Genomic DNA, 25,584 nt, shown 5'->3' with positions numbered 1-25,584 from the left:
CACACTCGTTTAGGTCCTCGTGGGGAAAAAAGATGAAGAATGCTTAAAAAATAAATCCATCCCGTTAAATATATTTTTATTATAATATTTCCTGTCTAGAGTTGGAGTTGCAGCACATGTCACACTTGCTGGATAAGGTGTTCCTGATCTTCCCAAACTACTGCCTGGGAATGTCCTTCAGCCAGTTCTACCAGAACTATGAATATATCTCGTTTTGCACCTCCAGTTTTATGACTGAATTAATCTGCAAGCAATATAGTAAGTACTGCCTAAAAGATTAATCGCTTGATTTTTATTCTTAAAAGTTATTTTATTTGTGCCGCGAGTACAGAAGTTTACCTGTGAAGTGCAGAGATAACCTGGTGATTCTCTGTTTGTAGACATCACATACCAGCAAAACTACTTCTCAATGTCAGAGCCCGGGGTGGGACGATTTCTCGTGGCCTTCTCCGTGCAGGGTGTGGTCTTCATCATTCTGCTGTTTGTAATCGAGCTGCAGTGCATCCACACTCTCTGGAGACTTTTCACCTCACTGTTCAGGAGGAGCAAAAAGGTAGATGAATTAAGAGGATGCTTAAAAAGACTAAAATATTTCTTCATGGTTAATTTGCAAACATTTCTGCTACTAGTGTGGTCTATATTATGTTGCATTTGAAATGCGGTCAGTTTGAATTGTGTTTTTTATTTTTTCCAAGGGAACAGTTTTGAGTCTTGGAGGAATTAAATATTGATTAGTATATTAATCTGCTTCACCAGAATAGATACCCTTGAGGCACTTGGTAGTTCTAAAATGGATTACCACCTCTGCATTCATCCTCACAAGGACATAATATTTGGAGCTGTAAAATCCATGCAAAGCTGAACAGTTGGACTTTAGGGATTATTTGACATTGAAAAATTGCATATGAAATTATCATTTGTGTTGCTAATTTAAGAAAACACCTCAGAGCTAAAACTAGAAGTAAAAGTGATTAGGTGATTGTAAGAAAAATGATTTATTTCATTTGTGAAACAGTCACAATCTCGGTCATTTTCTCTTTTCTCGTGTTGAAGATTAACTGATTTTTCTTTGCAATGGAAGGCTGTAAACTCTGGTGTCAGGCTGGTCGGACACAAAAGGCTTTTGAAAGATGTCATGTTTGAGTATACGGGTCAGGGTTATGACTAATGATCGCAGAAAACATTCTATTTTTAATATTTAATGCTTACGTTTGAATTTGTGTAGTGGTGCGCATGCGGAATTTCTCAAGGGTGCACTGTGACACTATGCATGGCTATTGTGGTGGTCCATGGAGATAATATTATTAGTATTGGGTGCAGCTGAGGCTCAGAAGAGAGAGCGTGACCTTTACTAATTAGAAGTTTGGTAGTTTGATACATGGCTCCTCCAACCTACCTGAAAAAGAATCCTTGGGCCAGATATTGAAAGGGCTTAGGCATAGACAAAGCCACGTGAATGAAGCTTGTTGTAAGAAAGCACTGACTGTGCTCAAATTGTCATATTTACGCTGCTACAATGATAAATGCATATATTAATTATGGCCACTATGGGTTTTTGCTCATACTGATCAACTATAGCTTCAGACTGCTTTAAATGCTCAGTTTCAGATTGTTTTTAGGTCACTCAGCTAAAGGTCAGATTAAACCATGGCGAGGTGTCCATTGTCCATCTCTTCTATAATGCCAGTATTTTATTAATGGGCATGTTATTCTGAAGGTCCAGCTCTAAAATGATTGTTTTGTTGTGTTTCCCACAGACCCACTCATGTCAGCGATGCACACTGCAAAGACAGCTGCACAATGTTTCCTAAAATAGCTACTTACCAAATCCTAAGACCCTATATGCTCTTTTTAAGGGAATCAGTTGAAACATGTTTCTGCAGTGTAACTGACCTAAAACGGACTTGTTATCTGTACAGTATGATTCCTTTTAATATCAGGTGGATATCATATCATTTTTTGGTGTGTTTTTTAGGTATCTATGGCAACAGCACTGCTCCCAGAGGACAGAGATGTGGCCGATGAGAGGAAGCGGGTTCTGGAGTGCCAGCCGATAGTAGAGTCTATGGTTGGTAGCCCCCTCATTCTGCAGGAGCTCAGCAAAGTAAGTGGCTTAGCTGTATTTTGCTTATTTGCAAAGGTCTTGACTTATTTTTTAAATACTTGGACTGAGTGTCCCAATTTTGAAATACATGTAAAACTGTTATCTCCTCTTCACAGGTGTACAGCAGCGGGGAGAGTCTCCTGGCTGTGGACAGGCTGTCTCTCGCTGTAGGAAAAGGGGAGTGTTTCGGCCTGCTGGGCTTCAATGGAGCAGGAAAGACCACGACTTTCAAGATGTTGACAGGCGATGAGAGCGTTACGTCTGGAGATGCCTTCATTGATGGATACAGCATCCGGAGAGACATTAAGAAGGTAAGAGGGAGGGAGATGGGAGAATCCACAAAGTCTAGAGTGGCGAACTACACTGCTTTCAACACACACAAATATTTAAAAAGAAGATTTATCTCTGTATAACAGGTGCAGCAGCGCATAGGGTACTGTCCTCAGTTTGATGCAGTATTGGACCACATGACAGGAAGAGAAACTCTGAGTATGTACGCCCGGCTCAGAGGAATCCCAGAGAAGTACGTGTCTGGCTGCGTGGAGAATGTCCTGCGCTCGCTGCTGTTGGAGCCTCATGCTGATAAACTGGTCCGCAGCTACAGGTAGGTAGCTCTTTGGTGGAGGGAGGATACACATGTTATCCTGAAGAATGCTTGAAAAAGTGTTTCTAATAATCTGGCGTAATGCACATATGCAGCGGCGGTAATAAGCGGAAGCTGAGCGCAGGAATGGCTCTGATTGGTGGGCCTCCTGTCATCTTCCTCGATGAACCTTCGACTGGGATGGACCCCGTTGCCAGGAGGCTGCTGTGGGACGCTGTTACACGCACACGGGAGTCTGGCAAGGCTATAATCATCACTTCTCATAGGTACATGCTAAAGAATATGGTAGATAGCAGCTCATTTGCTCTATCTCGTTAAACTTACACCTACCTAACTTTCCCACCAATATGTTCGTTCATCAGTATGGAGGAGTGTGAGGCCCTGTGCACCAGGCTGGCAGTGATGGTCAACGGTCAGTTCAAGTGCCTCGGGAGTCCCCAACATCTAAAGAGCAAGTTTGGCAGTGGCTACACGCTGCTGGCTAAAGTCCATGTAGAAGCTGAACTGGAGGACAGCGACCTGCTGCTATTTAAAGACTTCATTGAAAGCACCTTCCCAGGTCAGAGCCTCGTGATGGAAGAGTTGTTTCAATATTTCTAAATCTAACTATAAATACTTCTCATAAAAAATGTGAGTTACTAGAAGTAAGTTCTCAGGGATTGAAAATACCAAGATCATAAATAATTATATATATCTTAAGCTTCAAGCATGGCATTGCATGTTGAGGAAATTCTACCTGTTGTAGCTGTTTGCTGCCACTTGGTGGTGTTATGACTATATCCAATAACAAAAATGTATGCTACTCTTTCTCAAAAGACAGAAGCCATAATATCCAAAGACCTTACTGTTAATAAACTATACAATGAAGTTCCTTTTCTTTGTGGTGAAGCCTTTTAAATCCTTTTAATGAGTCTGTATTTGACCAATGCGGTCAAACCTAAATATTCCAAAAGGGTAAACAACACACAAGCGGCACATTTACAGTTTACTGAAACACTCAAGTGGGACGATAAGCTCATCAGATTAAGCTATTATTTTCAAAGTAAAAGAATAACAAAGCAAATCTAACTGTCAGTTTTCTTCCACAACAGGAAGTCAGCTCAAGGATGAACACCAGGGAATGGTGCATTACCATTTGACTGACAAAACACTAACCTGGGCACAGGTACAGTTACTTTTTTGTTCTTTTACCCAGCATCTGTTTGTCTATACTTTAATTGATTTAATTGATCGTATTATGTTCTATTTTCTTACGTTTACCCCTGACCTATCCCTGGATAAGAGAAAAAAAGATGAATGCACAAATGATGGAAATTATATTTATTTTTGTCCTTTTTTTTTTTTTTAATTTATTGTTTTTAGTCATCTGTGAGGAACTTTGAAGTAGATCGCTCACAAATAAGAAAATAAGTCCCTGCACTTGTGCTGTGTTATATCTCCCTCTATTGGACAAAATAGTAACTACATTGTTTAAGTCAGTTTTTTCTAGTCCTCTTGATCAAGGTTTCAACTTGACATTTTCCACGTCTTGATTGCCGTGTTTTAATTTTAAAGTCTGTATTCATATCATAACTTTAACATACAAACTTTCTGTGACACATGGTGCACAAAATGCCTTGAAAAATACTGAAAAACAAAAAAAATGTATATATAAAAGCTAACCGGTATTTGGATGTGCATGAAAAAGTAGATTTCTTTTTTTTGTCTGCTTAACTGTGTGCAAATTAAAGGTATTAAATGTGATCTTCACTTTTCCATGTCCTCTCTTTCTCAACTCCCATCTAGGTGTTTGGCACTTTGGAGGCAGCCAAAGAGAAATACCACATTGAAGACTACTGCGTGAGTCAGATATCACTGGAGCAGGTGTTCCTTAGCTTTGCCCAGTTTCAGCACTGCACACAGAGCGAGAGGAACTAGGTGAAGAATCTGTCCATCCCATCGCCCATTTCCTACACTACGTGCACACGGTCCTTACGCAGGGACTTGCCTCGGTTACATCGCCAGGCGTGGAGAGGAGAACACAGTTCGTCTCCAGCGCCGTTTTTAACCTTGAACACGAACATACACTCTGCGGGTCAGTGGCAAACACCAACTTCAGCATTTCTTTTATTGTATCACCCGGATGTGTCTTTCTTTGGTCACTCATGCCATTTGCTGTTGTTTAAAAGTAGAAGAACTGATTCTGATTACGACACGATTACACTGACTCTTTTTAGCGAGGTGAAACAAAGAAAACTGCATCACTCAGTAGATACTACCACTACTATGAAATGTGTGTGACAGGGATTATTTGTGTGTGTGTTTTAATTGAGTGTACAGACTGTCATTTTGTTATTTATGATTTTTATTACTTCTGTGTGTGTTCAAAAATGTGTGCTTTATTTCGGTGACTGTCAATCATTGCAAGAGAACGGACCACTCCAGTTGATTTGATTGTGTAACTGTCGCACACCTTTGAGCCTTATCTAACAAGTGAGGGTTCCTGTTTCTTTATGTCGCCCTTATGAAGAAGGACTGTTTTTGTTTTTTTCCTTAAGAGCCTCTTAATGTTGTTGCCAGATGTACATAATGCGATGTGTTCATGGTACTAAAACCATTTACTCATTTAAAGACTGTTTTGGAATCATTAATGGATGCATGCCTAAAATAGGACTTGCAAAATGCACGAAACTGGGAGAGTAGAGAGCTGCTAGTGAACAATAGAAGGCCGTCCAGACTGAGGATTAATCCACAGGGTACATTTAGTCTCTTCTTAGAGCATTTAGTACATCTCAATTTTCAGCTCCTGTGAGGTAACTATTCAGTTTTATCTGCCCAACAAAAGTACAGGAACAGTGTGTTACTATGTGGATATCAGCTTCAGTGCTTACGTCGAAGCTGTTTATAAAAAAGAAAAAACCCACAAAGTGACGCTGGAGATTTTACTCGTGCCATTGTTCTGGTGAAACTCAAAGTCTTTCAATTAAAATTGGCCTAGAACACCGAGACTGCAATGACCTTTAAGGTGTTTTGATGCCTTTATTGTTTTTTCCCATCAGCTGTGCATTTCACATGCTGCACCTGTGCATGTGTAAAGACAGCGACAGATAAAATGGGAGCACACTTCCTGGATTCATCCCAGAGTCTGCAAAACAGACTGAAGACTTTTAATGTCTCCAAAAATGAATTCTTACTCAGTATCCTGCTGTTACAATCTGGGATAACCACACAGAGTCCTTTATTTGACATTCCTGTCCTCAAAGAAACACTTCCAAGAAATGAAATGAATGTATACCGTCTTACACACAAAAAGCTCTCTGACAGTTGTATTAACAGCTTGATATTATCCGCAGTGCTTTCTTTATGCTAAACAAGAGACTGACATTCCTAAAACCCCCACAGATGTGTTGCTTAGAGGTTTTCAAAGGTTTTTACATTATAATTTCTGTGTATTTGCACAAATCCTCTTTCATTATGTGTGTGACTTGAAATAACAGCATTGTTAGACAAGTAGAAAAACGATAAACATTTAAAAGGTTTGCGCTGCTGATATTGAAGAATGTTTAATGCTGAAATGTGGTGTATCAAATTTAAAAAGGGAATTTACATCATTGTAATTGTGTACTGTACTGTACTGTACCATGCCATGGGACTGACTTTGTCAACTCTAAATGTATCGCTACTCTTTTTAAATTAAATAATGCTCTATGCAAAAGGATGCAAAGCCCAGTGTGGGATCCTGTTTTTATATTTCAGTTTGCTCAGCATTTGTCCTGAATGGTTTTGCCACCAGAGGTAAGTGGTGAAGGGTTTTGAGTTTATTTTGTTGTTGACCTCTTCTTGGATTAACCACACTGTGACAGACAAGGATGGGCAACCACATCATCCCCAGAAAGCTAACTCTCCCTTTAGGCCCCACAAAAAACCCCAAAACAAAATGCACACAAAACAAATGTATGTTAGAAATGAGTTTATGTAAATCTAAGCCAACCTAAAGCTGGACATCATGGCATACCTGCACAGAGAAGCAGGAGAACTGAGGTAGGCTAGAGTGAGATAGAGTGGATAGCACCAGGTGTTCGAGTGTTTTACGATGCCCAACACCACTGGAGGAGAGCAGGGACAGACCAGTAGGAATGTAATCGAGTATTCATGAAGTACATACTTAAGTATTTTCTTCTTCTTCTTTTTTTTTTTTTTTAAATCTTATGCTACTTCAAGCTTTTATGCTACTATGTTTTGCTCTTTGTTCCATTTATTTTGAAGTTTTTATTTTTTTTTAATTCTTTTTAGATTAATTGCATTGTTATAACTCAAACTACCCAACAATATATAACTAATTAAAATTATTAAAGAGCACAAGAACACATGAGCCTGAAAATGATGCCTATTGTTTTCTGTGTTGATTTTATTTCCGATTACGTATTCTCATTCTTGCTCACCCTGTTCCATCCCATTTCAGAAATCCTGGAAATACTCCTTCCCTGCTACATTTATAATTTAATGTTTGCACATCCTGATGTCCAGCAGCCTGTTTGGAGAGTCACATGACATTGCTCATAGGGGAATGAATATATATATGCAGCAGAATTTGGATAATGGAGACCACTGTAAGGTCCTTCTTTAGTTTCCAAGTAAGCATTTTGACCTCCACCAGGTTAGTCTTCTGGAGCCTTTAGTGACCATATTTGTATGAGCCTCATTAACAAGCTGCCACCCATGAACTGTTTGGATGTATATGCTACTTACTTATTGTTATGCGACAAACTAATTAAATATTAGAATTCCACTCCCTAAACTTAGTAGATCAGAATCAGAATCACCATACTTTATTAATCCCAAAGGAACGATGAGCTGTATCACACAGCAAGCGATATATTTTTTTTAATCAGATTAAAATGTTCCAACCATGAGCATAAACAAGGTGGAGCCCCGGGGGACAGAGGTGGCGCCTAACAGACCTCAATTTTCTACATGTCTCTGTGTGATAAATAGCAACCCGGTAACTGAAACATTGCTGACCCTAAAAAAACATAGCTGTGGCTTTTTGAAGGGTGAGGCAGCTCTCACTTGCTCTGGCAAAACAAGTTCCTGTAATTAAATCGCTGGGGGAGTTACCTAATGCACAGGTGAGATATGCATCTCACCTGTGCATTACCACAGGGGCGGGAACATGGTTGCTAAACCTATCATGGGAGTCCCTACAAGGAAGCTCTAGCAGTTTTCACATAAGTAACACAGAGAAAAACCACTGACACCAGACGGAGATGGCACTTTTTGTAGATTTTAACTTCTCCAGTTCCACCACCGTGCTGGCTACTGCTGTTCTCTTGCTTGTTCTTTATCTCCTATCTGTCAGTTACATTTCTAAGGAAAGAGGGAAGGAACCCCCAGGACCGAGACCTCTGCCTCTGCTAGGCAACCTGTTGCAAATTGACCTCAAGAGACCCTACAAAACTCTGCATGAGGTAAATTAGGCCATCTTCTCGTTCAAAAGGAGCAGCTTTAATGAAAGATTGCAATGTATTTAATGCTATTTCAGTTGTCTTTTGCTTAATTTTTATTCTTTCAGCTTTCAAAGACATATGGGTCAGTATTTACAGTTTATTTAGGAACCAACAAGGTTGTGGTCTTGGCTGGGTACGAAGCAGTCAGAGAGGCACTGGTTAACTATGCAGTGGAGTTTGGAGAGCGCAACGTCTCCCCGATATTTAAGGACCTGAACAGAGGTCATGGTATGAAATTCTTTCATAATACCATTTATTCTGTTTCATTTTACTATCACAAATAGTCCGGTCAACATATGATACCTGGCTTCTTAGAAATAACTAACAGCACTTATAGCTGCTGTGACTCACATGACTTCATGAAATACAGGTTTCCTCTCCATCCAGAATTTTAAAAAAAGTTTATATAAGTTTAGTGCTACATATTCCTTTAATGTTGAATGTCTTCCGTGAGTATGTGACCCTGTTTGTGTAGCAAACTATGCAATATAGCACTTTTATTATGAAATTGCTTCAATCGTCCAGGTAAGGAAATCCCAAAAAGTTGATCCTGTTCATCTCGACAGCGTTTTCTGTGGGATAAACGTTTTGTCACTCATCCAAGTGACTTCTACAGTCTCAGCTGACTGCAAGATTCCCCAGCTTTATAAATAATGTTCATTGACCAATGATCATGAATCTGACATTTTTAGTCAGCGGTGCTAATTTCAATACAATAGAGGAACAATAGAGTCACATGTACAATTTTTAACTATTTAGGGAAAAAAAGACAAATGCAAATGTACTGTACTGTAGTAAAAACACTACATCCAGATGAACAGAATTGACTTTTTGGGGGGTACAAAATGTGATATATTCAAAAACAAAAACTACTTCAAAAGTTAAAAAATTTAAAAATACTCATTGTTTTCAGCCCTTCCTTAATGGTGGTTTAAGCCTTGTCAGCATGTTTCTATTTCCATCTCATAAAAATCAGTTAATTGAGTTTTTAAAATAAAGGATTTTATGTTTTGTAGGAATTTTATTTGCAAACGGAGAATCATGGAAAGAGCTGAGACGTTTTGCCCTCACCACCCTCAAAGACTTTGGGATGGGCAAAAGACTTACTCAGGATAAAATCCTGGAGGAGTGTGGCTATCTGATTCAAGTGATTGAAGATCATAAAGGTATGGCAAAAGTACATGAACCATGAACTGCAATTTAAATGATTTTTTAAAATTAGCACACCTCTAAATGTTATATTGTGCATGTCTGTTAGCCCATGTATGGATTTATTTATTTTAGATTTTTTTTCTTGTGTATCAATTTTACAGGAAATGCTTTTGATACAGCTCTTCCAATAAATTATGCAACAGCCAACATTATCTCCTCTATTGTGTACGGAAGCAGATTTGACTACGGTGACCCTGTATTCAAAAACATGGTGAAGCGAGCCAATCAAACCATATGTGTCTCAGGTTCTGCATCAGTCCAGGTTGGCTTTTTGACAGATTCGATGAGTTGGTGAAGTTAGCCACGATCACATACATTCATATATGGAAGTAGAAAATTCTGTGAGACTAAAATCTTATAAATTAAATTAGCAACAACAAACAGACCTCATGACCTGATGTTTACTACGTGCTTCGTATCTTAGGCTCCCATTCTACTTTTGAATACCCTAGGTCCCACAAGTAAACCAGCAGTGCTATGTGGTCCTATGAGGTCTATAAGATTAGACTGGGCTTGACTGATTGTAAGTGAAAGGATTTTAAATTCAACTTTGGATTTAACAGGAAGTCAGTGAAGACAAGTGAATATGGGAGAAATATGCTTGCAACTGAAGGCTTTTCGGGGAGTTAGGATGGCCTGATAACTGATCCATCTCATGTCATGTCTGTCTTATCTGACTTTGCTGATTGTTGTCTGGCCTCCACCTCGTGACCTGCCTGGCTGAACAGGGATCCCAGGGGCTAAAGTCCCCATCGATATGGCTCTCTGGAAGGCATACACAACTCCCTACAATAACAAGGCTCTAAACATTCAGTGAAGAAACACAGGCTAGAGCCAAAGCTGTAGCGCTGCCATTAGCAAATCTGGCTCTATCTGGTGCATTGGAAATCTGACTATTTGCTTTTTCACAAGCTTTTTTTTATTATTGTTATTAATGCTCATTGATGCAAAGGCAGTAATTCTTAATCATGAGATACAATAAAATGTATATATGACACAATATGCACTGATAGTCATTAAGAAATTAGGTGGTAAAGCTACTTGAAAATATCAGATATCTTTAGATGCACAGCAACAGTAACTTTGTTAATTTTGATTTAAATTATTTCTGTGAGGGGAATTTTAAAATAGGTCAAGTCATCGCTGCTTTCATAAAAATGAAAACCAGGATTTAGTGAAACAATGTGTAATAATAATGTGTGGACTTTAATCTTTTTTTTAATATTTAAACTATAACATGTGTCATATGACAAAGTAAAATTTATTTAATTTTATTTCTAATAATTCAGTTTATTTACTTGGAATAAGCTTTGTTTAAGTTTTTTTTTTTCCCCCTGCAGCTTTTTAACACGTTTCCTCGGCTGTTCGGTTGGATAAAAAACCGCCAGGTGATGTTAAAAAATGTTGACATGAATGTCAGAGATATAAAGAATTTAATTAAGCATCTGAAAGAGACTCTGGAGCCCGGACTGTGCCGAGGGCTTGTGGACTGTTTTCTGATTCTGAAACAGAAAGAAGAAGTAAGACAATATGTGTTTTTTTAAATTATGATATCATTATTTACACTTTAGGTTTGATAGCAATAAGCAATGTGAATGTTACTTCTCTTAGGACTCCTGTGTTTTGGATACTCACTACAATGAGGAGAACTTGACATTCACAGTGAGCAACCTGTTTGCTGCTGGCACTGACACCACAGCAGCCACACTGAGATGGGGTTTGCTGTTAATGGCTAAATACCCACACATACAGGGTAAGGAACTGGACAAGACATGCAAGTCTCACCTCAAAAGAATGTGGGTGATAAGAAATACCACACTGTTAATTTGGGTTTCACCCAGGACTGTATAGGCGTTGGTTGAATAACAATGGTGTTCACCTTGGGGTGTCGGTCAGAACACACAGGACGCACAAATAAGGTTATTCCTTATTACTGTTATTCTTTAACACAACAGCACGGTGATGCAACCACAGGCTTACAGGGGTGGTGTACAACTCGTAGGTGGGGTCTGTGTGTATGGGCTCAATACTAAAGTAATAATGGTATTTCTGGTATAGCACAACTTTATCCTTTCAGTAGCTACCAAAAGTTAAGGGACCTAGCTTAGGATATTCATATAGAGATCCTCCAGCTTCAAACTGTATTACCCTTCCAGGACCTGAAGCTCAGTAAAGCACCCCTCTGCCAGCCAAACCCAACTATTCTCTGACTGGATTGTTAAATTTATGATTGACATGACATTGACCAATCAGGTGAAAGGCGGAAAAATTGGGACAAAATTCGTACTTGTAAGTTGAAAGTCACACATAGCCAGGGAACTTGAGTGTAGAGTTTAATATGCAGTTTTTTTGCTTTGTATCTGTAACCTCTACGGTGGGCCTGAGAGGCCAAACGGACTGCAACTTAAGAAAACACCAGCAACAAGAAAAACGCTGCAAAAGCAGACAAAAAATAACGGAAATAGGAAAAACGACAACGGAAATAGGAAAAAACTGATTTCCAAAAGCACAAGGGAAGTGTTTCTGGGGAGACAATAACCCGACGGACCAGTTGCAGGAACCAAAATATGCTAAGAATTGCGCTGGGAGACACTTAAAAGAAGTGAAGGATCTATCGGTTTTGTGAGGAAAGAAAAGATGAGAGGTAAGTGTGTTAGCCTAACTATTAGTCTGAAAATACGTCAGCAGTATTATATGAATCATGATAAAACACACCTACCATTTTTTCGGTTCCTGCAACTGGTCCGTCAGGTTGTCTCCCCAGAAACACTTCCCTTGTGTTTTTTCCTATTTCTGTTTTCTTTTTTCCTATTTCCGTTGTTGTTTTTCGTATTTCTGTTTTCTTTTTTCCTATTTCCGTTGTGTTTTGTGTGCTTTTGCAACGTATATCTTATTGCTGGTGTAAGTTGCAGTCCGTTTGGCCTCTCAGGGCCACCGTTGTAACCAGACCTTAACAAAAAAATTTGTAACTGTGTAAATATTTTTTTACACACTTACAAAACTCAGTTCACAACTACACATTTGATTTAAGAGTACAAAATATTTATGCCCACAGTTTGAGCCCATATGTGTGGTCTGTAAACAAAACATATACAGAATGCTGATTATAATAAGGATTCAATCATGATGTCTACTCACAGTTCTTTAGAGACGCACACAACTCACACTATGCCTAGACGTCCACTGTTAAGTCAGTTTACAAGGTGCCTCTTGCTATGTGTTAGCTTAACCTACATGCTCTGGACCATGTTCTCAATAGTTCAACTCTCTCGCCACAAGGGGGCTCTCGAACACAGTCGACAGCCTTTCCAACACACATAGTTGATATTTATATAAGGTGATAACACATAAATACGTATATAGAGTTCAGTGTCCTGTTGGGCTACAAGACCAATGACTTCAGTTATGGGTTTACTGACATTTCAGCATGTGATATCAGAGGGAAAAGGCAAAAAAACCACCACCACTACCAGTCAGTGGTAAATAAATACACAGCATTTCATATGCAAACAATGTGCACCATAACAATATTCTGTGTATAATTTTAGATTATTATTTTTTTACACATTTTAGCAGATCTGTTAAAACTAATGTGGACAAATTTGTTTCATTATTTTGTCTCTGCAGAGCAGGTCCACGAGGAGCTGAGCCGGGTAGTAGGAAGCCGACAAGTTTGTGTAGATGACCGGAAAAAACTGTCGTACACTGATGCAGTCATTCACGAGACTCAGAGACTGGCGAATATTGTCCCCATGTCTGTTCCTCACCAAACTAGCCAAGATGTCACCTTCAAGGAATACTTTATCAAAAAAGTCAGCTGCTGTACCTAAATATATTTTAACATCTTGATTCACTTCTGATAACCTGAACTGGTTCTGTAGATATACATCTACATGAGAAATCTTCTGTTTCCTACAGGGAACTATTGTGTTTCCCCTTCTCACCTCTGTCCTGTATGATGAGAGTGAATGGGAGAGCCCACACACTTTTAACCCTTCACATTTTCTGGACAAAAAGGGTCAATTTGTCAGGAGAGATGCCTTCATGCCCTTTTCTGCAGGTATGACAACTTTGTCAGGCTTTTTTGAGAAAATTCTCACTAGCGCAGACATAATTCGTTTAAATAAGTGTAAACTCTTTGCATTTGCAGGTCGCAGGATGTGTCTCGGAGAAGGTCTGGCTAAGATGGAGCTCTTCCTCTTCTTCACCTCCCTCATTCAGCGCTTTCGTTTCACTCCTCCACCTGGAATCACAGAGGATGAACTGGATCTCACACCAGCTGTGGGATTCACCACCCCTCCTTCATCTCATATGCTGTGTGCTGTCAGTCGCCAGTGAGAGACACATGGAACTTGACATTATAGCATTTACTTGTGACAATAGCATAAACATTGTTTTTATCATCCTAACCCAACAGGAAACAGATGTCAGCATTCTGAACAACAGACAAAGGCAGATGTCAAGGAAACTGATTTTTCTGACTACTTTTTAGTTTTACTCCCTACAGTTTCAAACAAATATCTGTACTTTCTACTTACTACGTTTTCAAAACAGGCTCATTACTTTGGCTGTAATGCATTCGGGGGGAGTTATTATCTCGTCACTGCGGACCTTTGTTTGTTTATTAATCACCAGTGGATAAAAAAAAAAAGACGACATGTGTCAAAGTCAGGGATTAAAAGTGATTGTTTTTAAATGGTAAATGGCCTGCATTTGTATAGTGCTTTATTCAGTCCCTAAGGACCCCAAAGCGCTTTACTCTACATTCAGTCATTCACCCATTCACACACTGGCAAGCTACGTTGTAGCCACAGCTGCCCTGGGGTGCACTGACAGAGGCGAGGCTGCTGGACACTGGCGCCACCGGGCCCTCTGACCACCACCAGTAGGCAAACATGGGGTTAGTATCTTGCCCAAGAATATTTGGCATGCAGCCAGGAGGCAGCCTGGGATCGAACCACCGATCTTCTGATCAGTGGCTGATCTGCTCTGCCACCTGAGCTACAGCCACCCTGTTTTTAAGTGTCAGTTAATTTCCAATGCAACTTTCCTCTCAGCTCAACAAACATCACAAACACACAAAGTGTTTGTGTGCAGTTTGTTTCAAAGTGTGTTGCTAGCTAAAGGTCCAGCTGCTGTATTTCACAGGGAGAGAACAGAAAGAGAGCCAACTTCACTCAGAGATGGAGAAAGATAAGAAAGACAGGACAGGAGAGGAAGAAGAGAGGTTAGATTCAAAGGTAACGACTGCTCAGCGGTATCTGATAAACTGGAAATTTAAAGCTTACATGGAAGTCATGATGTTTTTAAATCAGATGTTGTACATTTGTACATGTGACATTATGCTTTTTCATGTTGTGAAACACGCTGTGAAACAAACTGAGGTAGACTAACTTTGTTATCTAAAGGTTGCATGAAAACCTTGCTGTAGGTTAGTGCAGGATAAACAGGTTAGTTTGTTTGACTGTGAAAAGTGAAGAACACACTGCTCTTTAGGAACAGTGTGTGACTGGTGCACAGTGGCTGTGGTTTCATGGTCACAGTTGGGTTACATCAAGCGTAAGAGTCATCTGAATTTTAGCTGATGATGCTGAGATCCATTCACCGAATTCCACCTTCCAACTTTATACCATCTGAAAAAAGCCAGGATAAACAGTGTACTGTCAGTGTAGAGGAAATCAGCCAGGACAACTTATGACACATCTGCTGACATCTGGTTGAATTCAGTTGTGCACATCCACAAAGAGCAGCTATCACAGCCTGTACACTTAGACAATCTCACTGTGCCACTGTGCACCAATTATTGTTGTCACAGTCCTGGGTCAGTGATCCAGTGTTTTGTGTTTTGAATTATTAATAGTCTTTGATTTCATTGTTATTTAGTTTCTTGTCTCTTGATGTCTGTCTATGTGCTTCCCCTGTGCTCCTTGTTTCACGTCTGATCGAGTTTTCATGTCTGTGTTTTTCCTGGTTTCAGTGTCAAGTCTGTGCCTCTGTGCCTGTTTCCTGTTTGTTGTTTCACTTTTACAGTCTCGTGTGCTATGTTAGTGTTTTCAGTTTTATTTCCTCGGTCTCGTTGTGTGTGATTTCTCCCTGTGATTTCTCCTCCTCTGTCTCATTCCCTCATGTCTGCAAACTGCATTTCCTATGTTGCAGGGCTTTAGTGTCCTTATTCTTGTTTTTTTTTAGGTTTCTCCCAGTTTAGGTTTTGCTAGCTTACTCATTGCCACCTTTTGCTTTTGTTTGTATTCTGCTCTGCCGTAATAAAGGCTTACTCTCAATTCAAGTCCGTGATCAGTGTCTGCGTTTGGGTCCAATCTTTCTCCACTCCTCACCGTCTGCCACAGCAGACGTGCCAATTGTGAGTTATGATTGTTTTCCACACACTGAGGTATTGCAACCAATTTTAGGGTTCTCCAACCTGCTGAATCCCACATTAACACCCGACTGCACACATTTTCCTGTTTAGAAAAACAATCTAGGTAACAGAAAATATTTTTCTATAATTGGACTAAAAAAATGTTAAAGTTTTCCATCTACTGATATTATTTTGTCATTATGTTAATATAGCACAAGGTTCAGTCAGCTTTGGACAGAAATAGAAAAATCCTCCAAAGAGCTATTTTTACTTTCATACTTTGAGTACATTTCAGAGCCTGTATTTGTTTTTTTTTAATTTTACTTGAGTAAAGAAGTTGAATCAGTAATTCAGTTTTTACTGGAGTTTTTTTTTAGCAGTAGTATTTCTACTTAAGTACAAAATTCTGTACTTTTACCACCTCTACAAGGGAACCCTTTATTTCAGTCACTTTTAGCAAGTAAAAGGAGATTATAATACACAGAATGAGTTCTGTCATTCAAAGTTTTCATCACCGACCAGAACTTTGTTTGAATGTGTGCTTTTTTACTAAGTGATTAACACGGCAAAATGTATTTGTGCATCATGTCACTGTTTTTGTTTTTCACTGTTATTTTAAGAGAGTAATTTGTTAGAGGTTTATTCTTTCAGTTGCAACAAACTAAAGTCTTTAGATTTTCAGTGTGGTTTTTGCATGCGGTTAAACATATCATGAATATACAGAAGACACACTTTTACCAAAAGAGTGCAGATATTACAAAAGGCATGTAAAAATACAGCATGTTGGATCAAGCTTTAGATCATATAGGTATTCTTATATTGTACTCTTATTTATATAATCTTTAAATCTGCTTAGCCAGCTATTTTAGTGCAACAACCAAAGTTGTGGAGGAAACTGAGCTCTATAATGAACACTCACAGTCCAAGCCATTAAGGTTCAGATTTAGGGTTGATAAGCCCAAAAGAATTTGAATTTGTGTTAAAAAAAAAGAAAAAAAGAAAAAGTAATCAGCTCAGTATATTGTCATGGTCTGCAGTCCCTGCCTGATGACCTGCCGTGGCCATGAATGTGTTTGCTCACTGTGGTGTAATCTATATTGATGTACATCATGCGCCACTAGGCGGCAGTACTTACCCACTAAACAGGAAATGGGTGGCATGTAAAACAGCACGACAGTAAGCTGTAATATAGAAAGATTGCTGTTGCTCCACGTTATCGCTTGAGCGGGAGTTTTATTCAAGAGCCCAACACAACACTCACCGTCCCTCATTTCCACTTGTGAGTTGATGGGTGTGTGTGTGTGTACAGCGGTGTCCGGGGTTTCTGGAGACGTCAGGCCCGCAGAGTTTCCTGCCGTTAAGCCAGCCACACCTGAAAGTGAATGAAACTCACCTGTTACTGATCAGCCTGATCTGAAGAGCTACTTAACAGACGAGCTGAGCTTCACTCGATGCTGGATCGTTGTGAGAAATCATTCAGTTCCCAGCTACTGTGTGATAGTGTTTCGAGTGGAGGGGATTGCGTGTCTTTAACGGCAGTGTGTTTATATCCAAAGTGTTGCGGAAACGAGTGGAGGAAGTGGAGCATGTTGTTCATAGTTACTGAAAGGAAAAGGACAACCACCACGAACACTGGAGAAGTCATGCACGGGAGCGAGCACACGAAGAGAGAAACACACGCGGAAGATTGTTGCACTTGTTGTCATTTTATTCCCTGTAAATAAACACATTGTACTCTACAGGAAGTCCTGCATTTGGGTCTTGCTTTCATAACCCTGACATACATTCCTGCTTTATGTAACTCTTTGCTTAGACTGTAATTTATTAAAGGTGTTATCATTTCCAATAATCTACAGTCTCTTAACTTTTTTATTTTGGCTACTTTACTTATATTATACTTGCCTTAAAATGTGCCCATTTCAATAATGCAAGTTATTTGTTTAGCAAATACTTAAGAGTATACCTGATAATCCAGGTGATTTTGGAGAGTTATTTATTGACATCAGAGTGTCTGATAGCCTTCCTGGCCTTTTTATCAGCCACTGGAAAACAGCCTGATTTTAGTAAACGGTGTCGAGTGAGTTAACTGTCTTCCATGCAGTGTTTACTTTTTGCAAAGCCAGTCAACCCCCCCCCACCCTGCAGTCTGGCACAAAGCAAAGTGTGTTACCTGCAAGGACAGCACAGAGGAGAACCATCAACATCAGAGCAAATGGAACATTTTGGGGATTTTATCTTTTTCATTTTGTTCAGTCCAACCACAATGCTGGGAGCCGTTGTTCTCCTGCTTGTACTTTATCTTGTTGCTATCATTTTCATCTCTAAGGAAAAAAGAAATGAACCCCCAGGACCGAGACCTCTGCCCCTGCTTGGTAACCTGTTGCAATTAGATCTTAACAGACCCCACAAAACTCTGTGTGAGGTAAGGTAACTCTTCTCAAGATCTGAATCAAAAGAAGCCAGTTTAAACATATTACAATACTTAATGCTATGTTATGGCCCTAGCAGGGTCTCCTGTGAAATGTTAGGGGAACGTAACATGCTATTTAATTATTATTTTTTTGAATGATTCTTCCAGCTTTCAAAGGAATATGGCTCTGTATTTACTCTTTACTTTGGAACCAACAAAGTCGTGGTCCTGGCTGGATATGAGACAGTCAGAGAGGCACTGGTCAACTATGCAGAGGAGTTTGGAGAGCGCAACATCTCCCCGATACTTAATGATATAAACCGAGGTCATGGTATGATTCTTTTATATTGTGGTTTATTAAGTTTAATTTCATGTTCATAAATCTGTGTTAGCCCAGGGAAATTGCAGGTTTTGTTATTTGTGATCACTAGAGATATAAGAAAACATGACAGAAACAGGCTAGACAATTAACAGCATGTTTCCTCATGTTTTGCAACAGCTGACCAATATCATGAAGTCCAGGTTTCTTTTCAATCAGAAAAATAATATTTCAAAATAATATTTTAAAGGTTTAGTGGTGCATATTCCTTTGTTCTTGATGTCTGCCATGAGAGTAAGTTCTGCTGTTTGTGACAACATTGTGTTGTACTTTGAGTTCAGTTGATAGTTGGCTTATAATAACATTTCACCAATGACACAGATGGAAACGCCAGATCAAAAGTGATAAAATGACTCTGAAATAAAAAATTAAAGACCCGTAGAATTATGGTTGAAAACCTTAAAAACAGATGATTTTCTTTTTGAAGAAATGCTGATTTTCTTTTCTTTTTTTGCTCTGATCTTTGCTGTTTTGCTTGGTTAAGATCAGATTGAGCAACAGCCTCCTTCACTCTCACTGACCTGACAGATCGCTCAACAGCAAATCCTTTATCAATGTTCTACTTTGTGGATTTTACATTTAACACACATTAGCATGTTATATAACCAACTAAAGTCACTTTCCCTTGCTTATCCAACTCAGAATCAGTGCTTGGTTGAGGTGGTTTGATGCTTTATATTTATTTTGTAATTATCTTTTTTTCTTGCTTTGTAAAAGTCGTCACTCTGCTGTCTTCAGACTTATCCATGTTTGAAATAATCAGCACATGATTGGGAAATCCTGGACTGACATATTGAGTTGATAACGATAGCAGTCATCTGACCTCGTACCCGATTGGTGATGTGAAAGAGAATTAACACAGGAAAAAACAAACAAACTTTGAAATGATAAATATGATAAAGTAGGACCTCAGCTGTGGAGCCCGAGAAGTACATGCTGAAATACAAAATTACATGAAACACATACTGTCAGTTCTTTATTTGAGTTAAGGCATGAATGCAAAATTGAGAACTCTGTCACAGAGACTACTGCTGAAACAGACAAAGGTCTGTGCTACAAGCCTGATTGTTCATTTGTGCCTCTGCTGAACTGATGAATGTCAGGCTCTGGCTGCTAGGCTGGAGCAGACATGCATTATACCTTATGTTTTGTAGGAATTTTGTTTGCAAATGGAGAATCGTGGAAAGAGCTGAGACGTTTTGCCCTCACCACCCTCAAAAACTTTGGGATGGGCAAAAGACTTTCTCAGGATAAAATCCTGGAGGAGTGTGGTTATCTGATTCAAGTGATTGAAGAGCATAAAGGTATGACGATAGTGTGTGTACATGTAAGTGATGACATTGTGTGCTGAAGCAGTTTTGAACCCTGAACTTCAACTTAAAGGATTTTTAAAAAAAATTAGCACACCTCTAAATTTTGTGCATTTCTGTTAGCCCGTGTATGAATTTATTTATTTTAGATTTTTTTCCCCCCCCTTGTGTGTCAATTTACAGGAATTGCTTTTGATACAGCTCTTCCAATAACTTACGCAACAGCCAACATTATCTCCTCTATTGTGTACGGAAGCAGATTTGACTACGGTGACCCTGTATTCAAGAACATGGTGAAGCGAGCCAATCAAACCATATGTGTCTCAGGTTCTGCATCAGTCCAGGTTGGCTTTTTGACTTGACGCTGTTTTTAAAATAAATTACACAAAAGATTAAAATCCACTAATATTACCACTGTGCACAGGATCGAGGTATAAATTGATACTGTTACAGCTTTAACAGCAATCAGCATCCGTTTTCATGCTGATTCAGATTTGATGACAATCACATACATTCATATATGGAAGTAGAACATCCTGTGAGACTATAAAATCTTATAAAAGCAGCTTAAATTAGCAACAACAAACAGGCCTCATGACCTGATGTCTACTACACGTATAAGGCTGCCAGGCACCAGCCGCTCCCACCCTTGACGACGGGCACTGGAACAGTCAGGACCTCCGCCACTTCCACGCCTTCGGGGAACGCCAGTGGGGGTGGCGGCGGTGGTGGCCGGGACCAGATCTGAGCTGCCAGGTTCTCAATCCATCCTACGCTCGATTCGATCCTGGAGTTCTTCTTGCTGCTCCCGCTGTTTGGCCATGTGCTCGGCCACCATTTGGGCCAGCTCCTTCCCTTGCTGGCCCCCAACACCAGTCCTGGGTCTGCCGTGTCCCCCCCCCCGGGTTTCAGAACCACTGTAAAAGAACCAAAGCAGAGCCGACGTTATTTTTATGCTTTTTAAACTCTCACGGTTGCTGTTCTACACACAGGCTGCCCCGCAGACCACACCCCACCACAACAGGATAGAGCCAAAGCTGTAGCGCTGCCGTTAGCAAATGTGGCTCTGTGGTGCATTGGAAATCTGACTGTTTGCTTTTTCACAATCTTTTTTCTTCTTATTTTATAAATTTGTTTGTTGCTCATTGAGCCAAAGAGAGTAATTTTTAATCATGAGATACAATAAAATGTATATATGACACAATATGCACTCACAGTCATTAAGAGAATACATGGTAACGCTACCTGAAAATATTAGATATCTTTAGATGCACAGCAACAGTAACTTTGTTAATTGTGATTTCAATGATTTCTGTGAGAGAAATTCTGAAATAAGTTAAGTCATTGGTGCTTTCACAAAAATGAAAACCAGGATTTAGTGAAAAATTGTGTAATAATACTGTATTGACATTTTTAAGTATGTAAACTGTGTCATATGACAAAGTAAAGTGTATTTAATTTTATTTCTGATAATTACGTGTATTTACTTGGAATAAGCTTTGTTTTACTGTTTTTTCCACAGCTTTTTAACATGTTTCCCCGGCTGTTCAGTTGGATAAAAAATCGCCAGGTGGTGTTAAAAAATGTTGAGATGGCTGTCAGAGATATAAAGAATTTAATTAAGCATCTGAAAGAGACTCTGGAGCCCGGACTGTGCCGAGGGCTTGTGGACTGTTTTCTGATTCTGAAACAGAAAGAAGAAGTAAGACAATATGTGTTTTTTTAAATTATGATATCATTATTTACACTTTAGGTTTGATAGCAATACGCAATGTGAGTGTTACTTCTTTTAGGACTCCTGTGTTTTGGATACTCACTACAATGAGGAGAACTTGACAGTCACAGTAAACAACCTTTTTGCTGCTGGCACTGACACCACAGCAGCCACACTGAGATGGGGTTTGCTGTTAATGGCTAAATACCCACACATACAGGGTAAGGAACTGGACAAGACATGCAAGTCTCACCTCAAAAGGGATGTGCATGATTAGAAATACTACATGGTGCATTATGTATGGTAATAACACATAAATATATAGACTTCAGTGTCCTGTTGGGGTACAAGACCAAGGACTTCAGTTATGGGCGTACTGACATTTCAGCATGTGATATCAGAGAGAAAAGGCAAAAAATTAGGAGTTTTGTCTTTGTTACTACCAGTCAGTGGTAAATAAATACACATGTCAGATGCAAACATGTACACCATAACAATATTCTGTGTATATTTTGGATTTTTTTTTCTTTTTACACATTTTAGCTGATCTGTTAAAACTAATGTGGACAAATGCGTTTCTTTCATTTGTCTCTGCAGAGCAGGTCCACGAGGAGCTGAGCCGGGTAGTAGGAAGCCGACAAGTTTGTGTAGATGACCGGAAAAACCTGTCGTACACTGATGCAGTCATTCACGAGACTCAGAGACTGGCGAATATTGCTCCCATGTCTCTTCCTCACCAAACTAGCCAAGATGTCACCTTCAAGGAATACTTTATCAAAAAGGTCAGCTGCTGTACCTAAATATATTTTAACATCTTGATTCACTTCTGATAACCTGAACTGGTTCTGTAGATATACATCTACATGAGAAATCTTCTTGGTTTCCCACAGGGAACTATTGTGTTTCCCCTTCTCACCTCTGTCCTGTATGATGAGAGTGAATGGGAGAGCCCACACACTTTTAACCCTTCACATTTTCTGGACAAAAAGGGTCAATTTGTCAGGAGAGATGCCTTCATGCCCTTTTCTGCAGGTGTGACAACTTTGATAAAATGTACACTTCCACAGACGTGATTGGATTTAAATGAGTGTAAACTGCTCTTGCAGGTCGCAGGGTGTGTCTCGGAGAAGGTCTGGCTAAGATGGAGCTCTTCCTCTTCTTCACCTCCCTCATTCAGCGCTTTCGTTTCACTCCTCCACCTGGAATCACAGAGGATGAACTGGATCTCACACCAGCTGTGGGATTCACCACCCCTCCTTCATCTCATATGCTGTGTGCTGTCAGTCGCCAGTGAGAGACACATGGAACTTGACATTATAGCATTTACTTGTGACAATAGCATAAGCAATAGCATCAAACAGATGTCAGCATTCTGAACAACAGGCAAAGGCAGCTGTCAAGGGAACAGATTTTTCTGACTACTTTTTAGTTTTACTCCCTACAGTTTCAAGCAAATATCTGTACTTTCTACTTATTATGTTTTCAAAACAGGCTCATTACTTTGGCTATAACGCATTTGGGGGGAGTCATTATCTCGTTATTATCTCGTCACTGTGGACCTCCCAGCCCATTGTTCCTTCACTGGGCTGGTTTCAGTCATTATGCAAATGTACTGTTTATAAGATTGGGGAAACCTGCAGTCAGCTGACACTGAAGAAGTCACTTGGATGAGAGATGAAACGTTTCTCCCACTGAAAACGCTACTTCCAGATAAACAGAATCAACTTCTGGAGACTGCGGACCTTTGTTTGTTTATTAATCACCAGTGGATAAAAAAAAGATGACATGTGTCAAAGTCAGGGATTAAAAGTGATTGTTTTTAAGTGTCAGTTAATTTCCAGTGCAACTTTCCTCTCAGCTCAACAAACATCACAAACACACAAAGTGTTTGTGTGCAGTTTGTCTCAAAGTGTGTTGCTAGCTAAAGGTCCAGCTGCTGTATTTCCTTGCTGTAGGTTAGTGCAGGATAAACAGGTTAGTTTGTTGTACTGTGAAAAGTGAAGAACACACTGCTCTTTAAGAACAGAGAAAGAGGAGAAAGAGTGGACTCGACAGCAGAGCTCCTTACAGATAAACAGTGTGGTTTATTTACAAAGTGGTAAAAACAGCGAACAGCTGATCCAGGTACAATGAAAGTTGAGTGGGTGGTTTTCTCCTCTTCTTTTCGTCCGTGCCCGAGTAGAGAATAAACACCCCGTGTCCTCCAATAACCCTCGTCCCAGGTGGTGATTAACCCTCGAAATTCCGAGAACACAACATCACGGGCAGGCCGACCGATGTCAGTCACTTCTAACAAGTAAAATCAAAGTATAATGGACAGAATGAGTGGAGTCATTCAAATTTTTGATTACCAACCAGAACTTTGTTTGAATGATTAACAGATCATATCAGTATTTTTGTTTTTCACTGTTATTTTTTAGAGAGTAATTTGTTAGAGGGTTATTCTTTCAATTGCAGGAGAATTGTGAAAAATGTTGTTTTCCGCAGATACATTTGTAATTGTGCATTTTCAATAACGGATCTAAAATGGCAATAAACTAAAGTCTTTAGCTTTTCAGTTTGCTTTTTGCACGCAGTGAAACACATGAACATAAAGAAGACACACTTTTACCAAAACAGTGAAGATACTACAAATGGCATGTAAAAATACAGCATGTTGGATGAGGTTTAGATAGGTATTTTTACATTGTACTCTAATTTATTCAATATTTAAATCTGCTTAGCCAGCTATTTTAGAGCAACAACCAAAGTTGTGGAGGAAACTGAGCTCTATAATGAACACTTACAGTCCAAGCCATTAACAGTCAGATTTATGGTTGACCAGACTTTAGTTTGAATTTGTTTTGTTTTGGTTTTTAGACAGTAATTTATTAAAGGCTTTACCTTTTCCATTGGTGCAACCTTTTAATTTCTTTTTTTTAATTTACCTATGCCGTGTCTATGTTTAGTAGTTAATACCCAGGTAACATCCTTAACCACATTAGTTGTTCTTCCTGTTAAAAGCGGGTTTTTCCTTCCTACTGTTGCCAAAGCACTTGCTCATAGGGAGTCATATGATGGTTGTAATACAATTAATTGAAAATTCATAACAACATTTATCACAGCCACATCAGGCACACAGTAAGCTGTGCTCTTACATGTTAAAATCAGCATTCATTTTGCAATAAATTACATGCTGCAAACTATAGAAAACTGTATTTGTATGACTCATTTAAATACTTCTCTCCCAAAACTCCAACCAGAAGAACTATAACTCCTTCCCATTTGCACCCAAACACACCCACAAAGAAAATAAGTTTCTTTTTCTGTACTAAAGTGCAATGGTGACAGTGAGGTTAAAGTAAGTAAGGCGTCGTGAAGAAATCGTGATCCCATTCTTGGAAGCACAAAGAAGAGGGGGAAGCACCGAATCTGGATGATTTTGGAGAAGATTAGTCTTTCCTTCTAAAAGTTGCAGGGGATACATATTCTTTCAGACTTTGTGTCTCAGTATGCCTTAAAATGGGCCCCTTTCTATAAGGCAAGTCTTTTGTTTAGCAAATTCTTAAGAATCCACCCTTTCTCCATCTTGAAAGTGATTACATCCTTGCATTACATACTTTAGGTTCATTTTCTGCAGGCAGGTTTCTGAAAGAGAACAGGCAGATTTAGAATATAACATGCAGTGTTCTATAGATGGATGCATAAAAAAGAAGAAAAATTACATGTATGTGCTAACTTTCTAAACACTTTGTTACATTTATGATAAATGGATTAGAAAGTAGATAAACACATTTATGTCGGCCTTGGCTCATTAAAGTCCTTGTCTTTAAATTAACTTTGTATGTTTCAGGCACTCTCAAAGACTGAATGAACCAGCATTGCAGCCATGGGTCATGGTGAGCATCACAGGGAAGGTTGAAGCCGCCCACTGCACCTTTATGGCCAGAGTCACAGAGACCTGCAAGCTGTTTTCTATGCAGTGTTTACTTTTTGCAAAGCCATTAAACACCCCCCCCCCCCCCCAA

At 39.4% G+C, this 25,584-nt stretch overlaps 3 protein-coding genes across 4 annotated transcripts in view; all 3 read left to right on the top strand.

The window, feature by feature from the left end:
- Positions 1-6,411, top strand: part of abca3b (ATP-binding cassette, sub-family A (ABC1), member 3b) — a 31,047-nt gene extending 24,636 nt beyond the window's left edge. For both annotated transcript variants that reach the window (XM_084925917.1, XM_084925918.1), the window contains exons 23-31: positions 100-258; positions 381-553; positions 1,976-2,104; positions 2,221-2,415; positions 2,521-2,708; positions 2,804-2,974; positions 3,071-3,267; positions 3,800-3,873; positions 4,494-6,411. In XM_084925917.1, the coding sequence (XP_084782043.1) occupies positions 100-258; positions 381-553; positions 1,976-2,104; positions 2,221-2,415; positions 2,521-2,708; positions 2,804-2,974; positions 3,071-3,267; positions 3,800-3,873; positions 4,494-4,625 (1,418 nt within the window). In that variant the 3' untranslated portion in view covers positions 4,626-6,411. The remainder of the gene's footprint in view (positions 1-99; positions 259-380; positions 554-1,975; positions 2,105-2,220; positions 2,416-2,520; positions 2,709-2,803; positions 2,975-3,070; positions 3,268-3,799; positions 3,874-4,493) is intronic.
- Positions 6,412-7,954: 1,543 nt separating this feature from the next.
- LOC146388556 (cytochrome P450 2K1-like) lies at positions 7,955-15,692 on the top strand. The gene is made up of 9 exons (XM_084925933.1): positions 7,955-8,155; positions 8,260-8,422; positions 9,211-9,360; positions 9,508-9,668; positions 10,747-10,926; positions 11,018-11,159; positions 13,034-13,218; positions 13,325-13,466; positions 13,557-15,692. Exons 1-9 carry the CDS (start codon positions 7,955-7,957, stop codon positions 13,742-13,744), a joined length of 1,512 nt encoding a protein of 503 aa, XP_084782059.1. The 3' UTR covers positions 13,745-15,692.
- Positions 15,693-17,920: 2,228 nt separating this feature from the next.
- Positions 17,921-24,126, top strand: LOC146388555 (cytochrome P450 2K1-like). Its single transcript, XM_084925920.1, has 9 exons — positions 17,921-18,186; positions 18,343-18,505; positions 19,708-19,857; positions 20,047-20,207; positions 21,386-21,565; positions 21,657-21,798; positions 22,175-22,359; positions 22,468-22,609; positions 22,684-24,126. The coding sequence occupies exons 1-9, from the start codon at positions 17,977-17,979 to the stop codon at positions 22,869-22,871; spliced, it is 1,521 nt and encodes a 506-aa protein (XP_084782046.1). The 5' UTR covers positions 17,921-17,976; the 3' UTR covers positions 22,872-24,126.
- Positions 24,127-25,584: the final 1,458 nt, after the last annotated feature.

Source organism: Perissodus microlepis, chromosome 4, assembly GCF_051167445.1.
Source record: "Perissodus microlepis isolate ML-2025 ecotype Zambia chromosome 4, ASM5116744v1, whole genome shotgun sequence".
Classification (NCBI taxonomy): Eukaryota; Metazoa; Chordata; class Actinopteri; order Cichliformes; family Cichlidae; genus Perissodus; species Perissodus microlepis.
The sequence above is the reverse complement of the archived record's forward strand: the minus strand, read 5'-3'. Positions and strand labels throughout refer to the sequence as shown.

Coding starts and splice junctions, on each gene's coding strand:
- LOC146388556 (XM_084925933.1), top strand. CDS start 7,955: ATGGCACTTTTTGTAGATTTTAACTTCTCCAGTTCCACCACCGTGCTG. Junction 8,423..9,210: donor GGACCTGAACAGAGGTCATG/GTATGAAATTCT, acceptor TATGTTTTGTAG/GAATTTTATTTGCAAACGGA. Junction 9,669..10,746: donor CAGGTTCTGCATCAGTCCAG/GTTGGCTTTTTG, acceptor TTCCCCCTGCAG/CTTTTTAACACGTTTCCTCG.
- LOC146388555 (XM_084925920.1), top strand. CDS start 17,977: ATGGAACATTTTGGGGATTTTATCTTTTTCATTTTGTTCAGTCCAACC. Junction 20,208..21,385: donor CAGGTTCTGCATCAGTCCAG/GTTGGCTTTTTG, acceptor TTTTTTCCACAG/CTTTTTAACATGTTTCCCCG. Junction 21,566..21,656: donor TTCTGAAACAGAAAGAAGAA/GTAAGACAATAT, acceptor TACTTCTTTTAG/GACTCCTGTGTTTTGGATAC.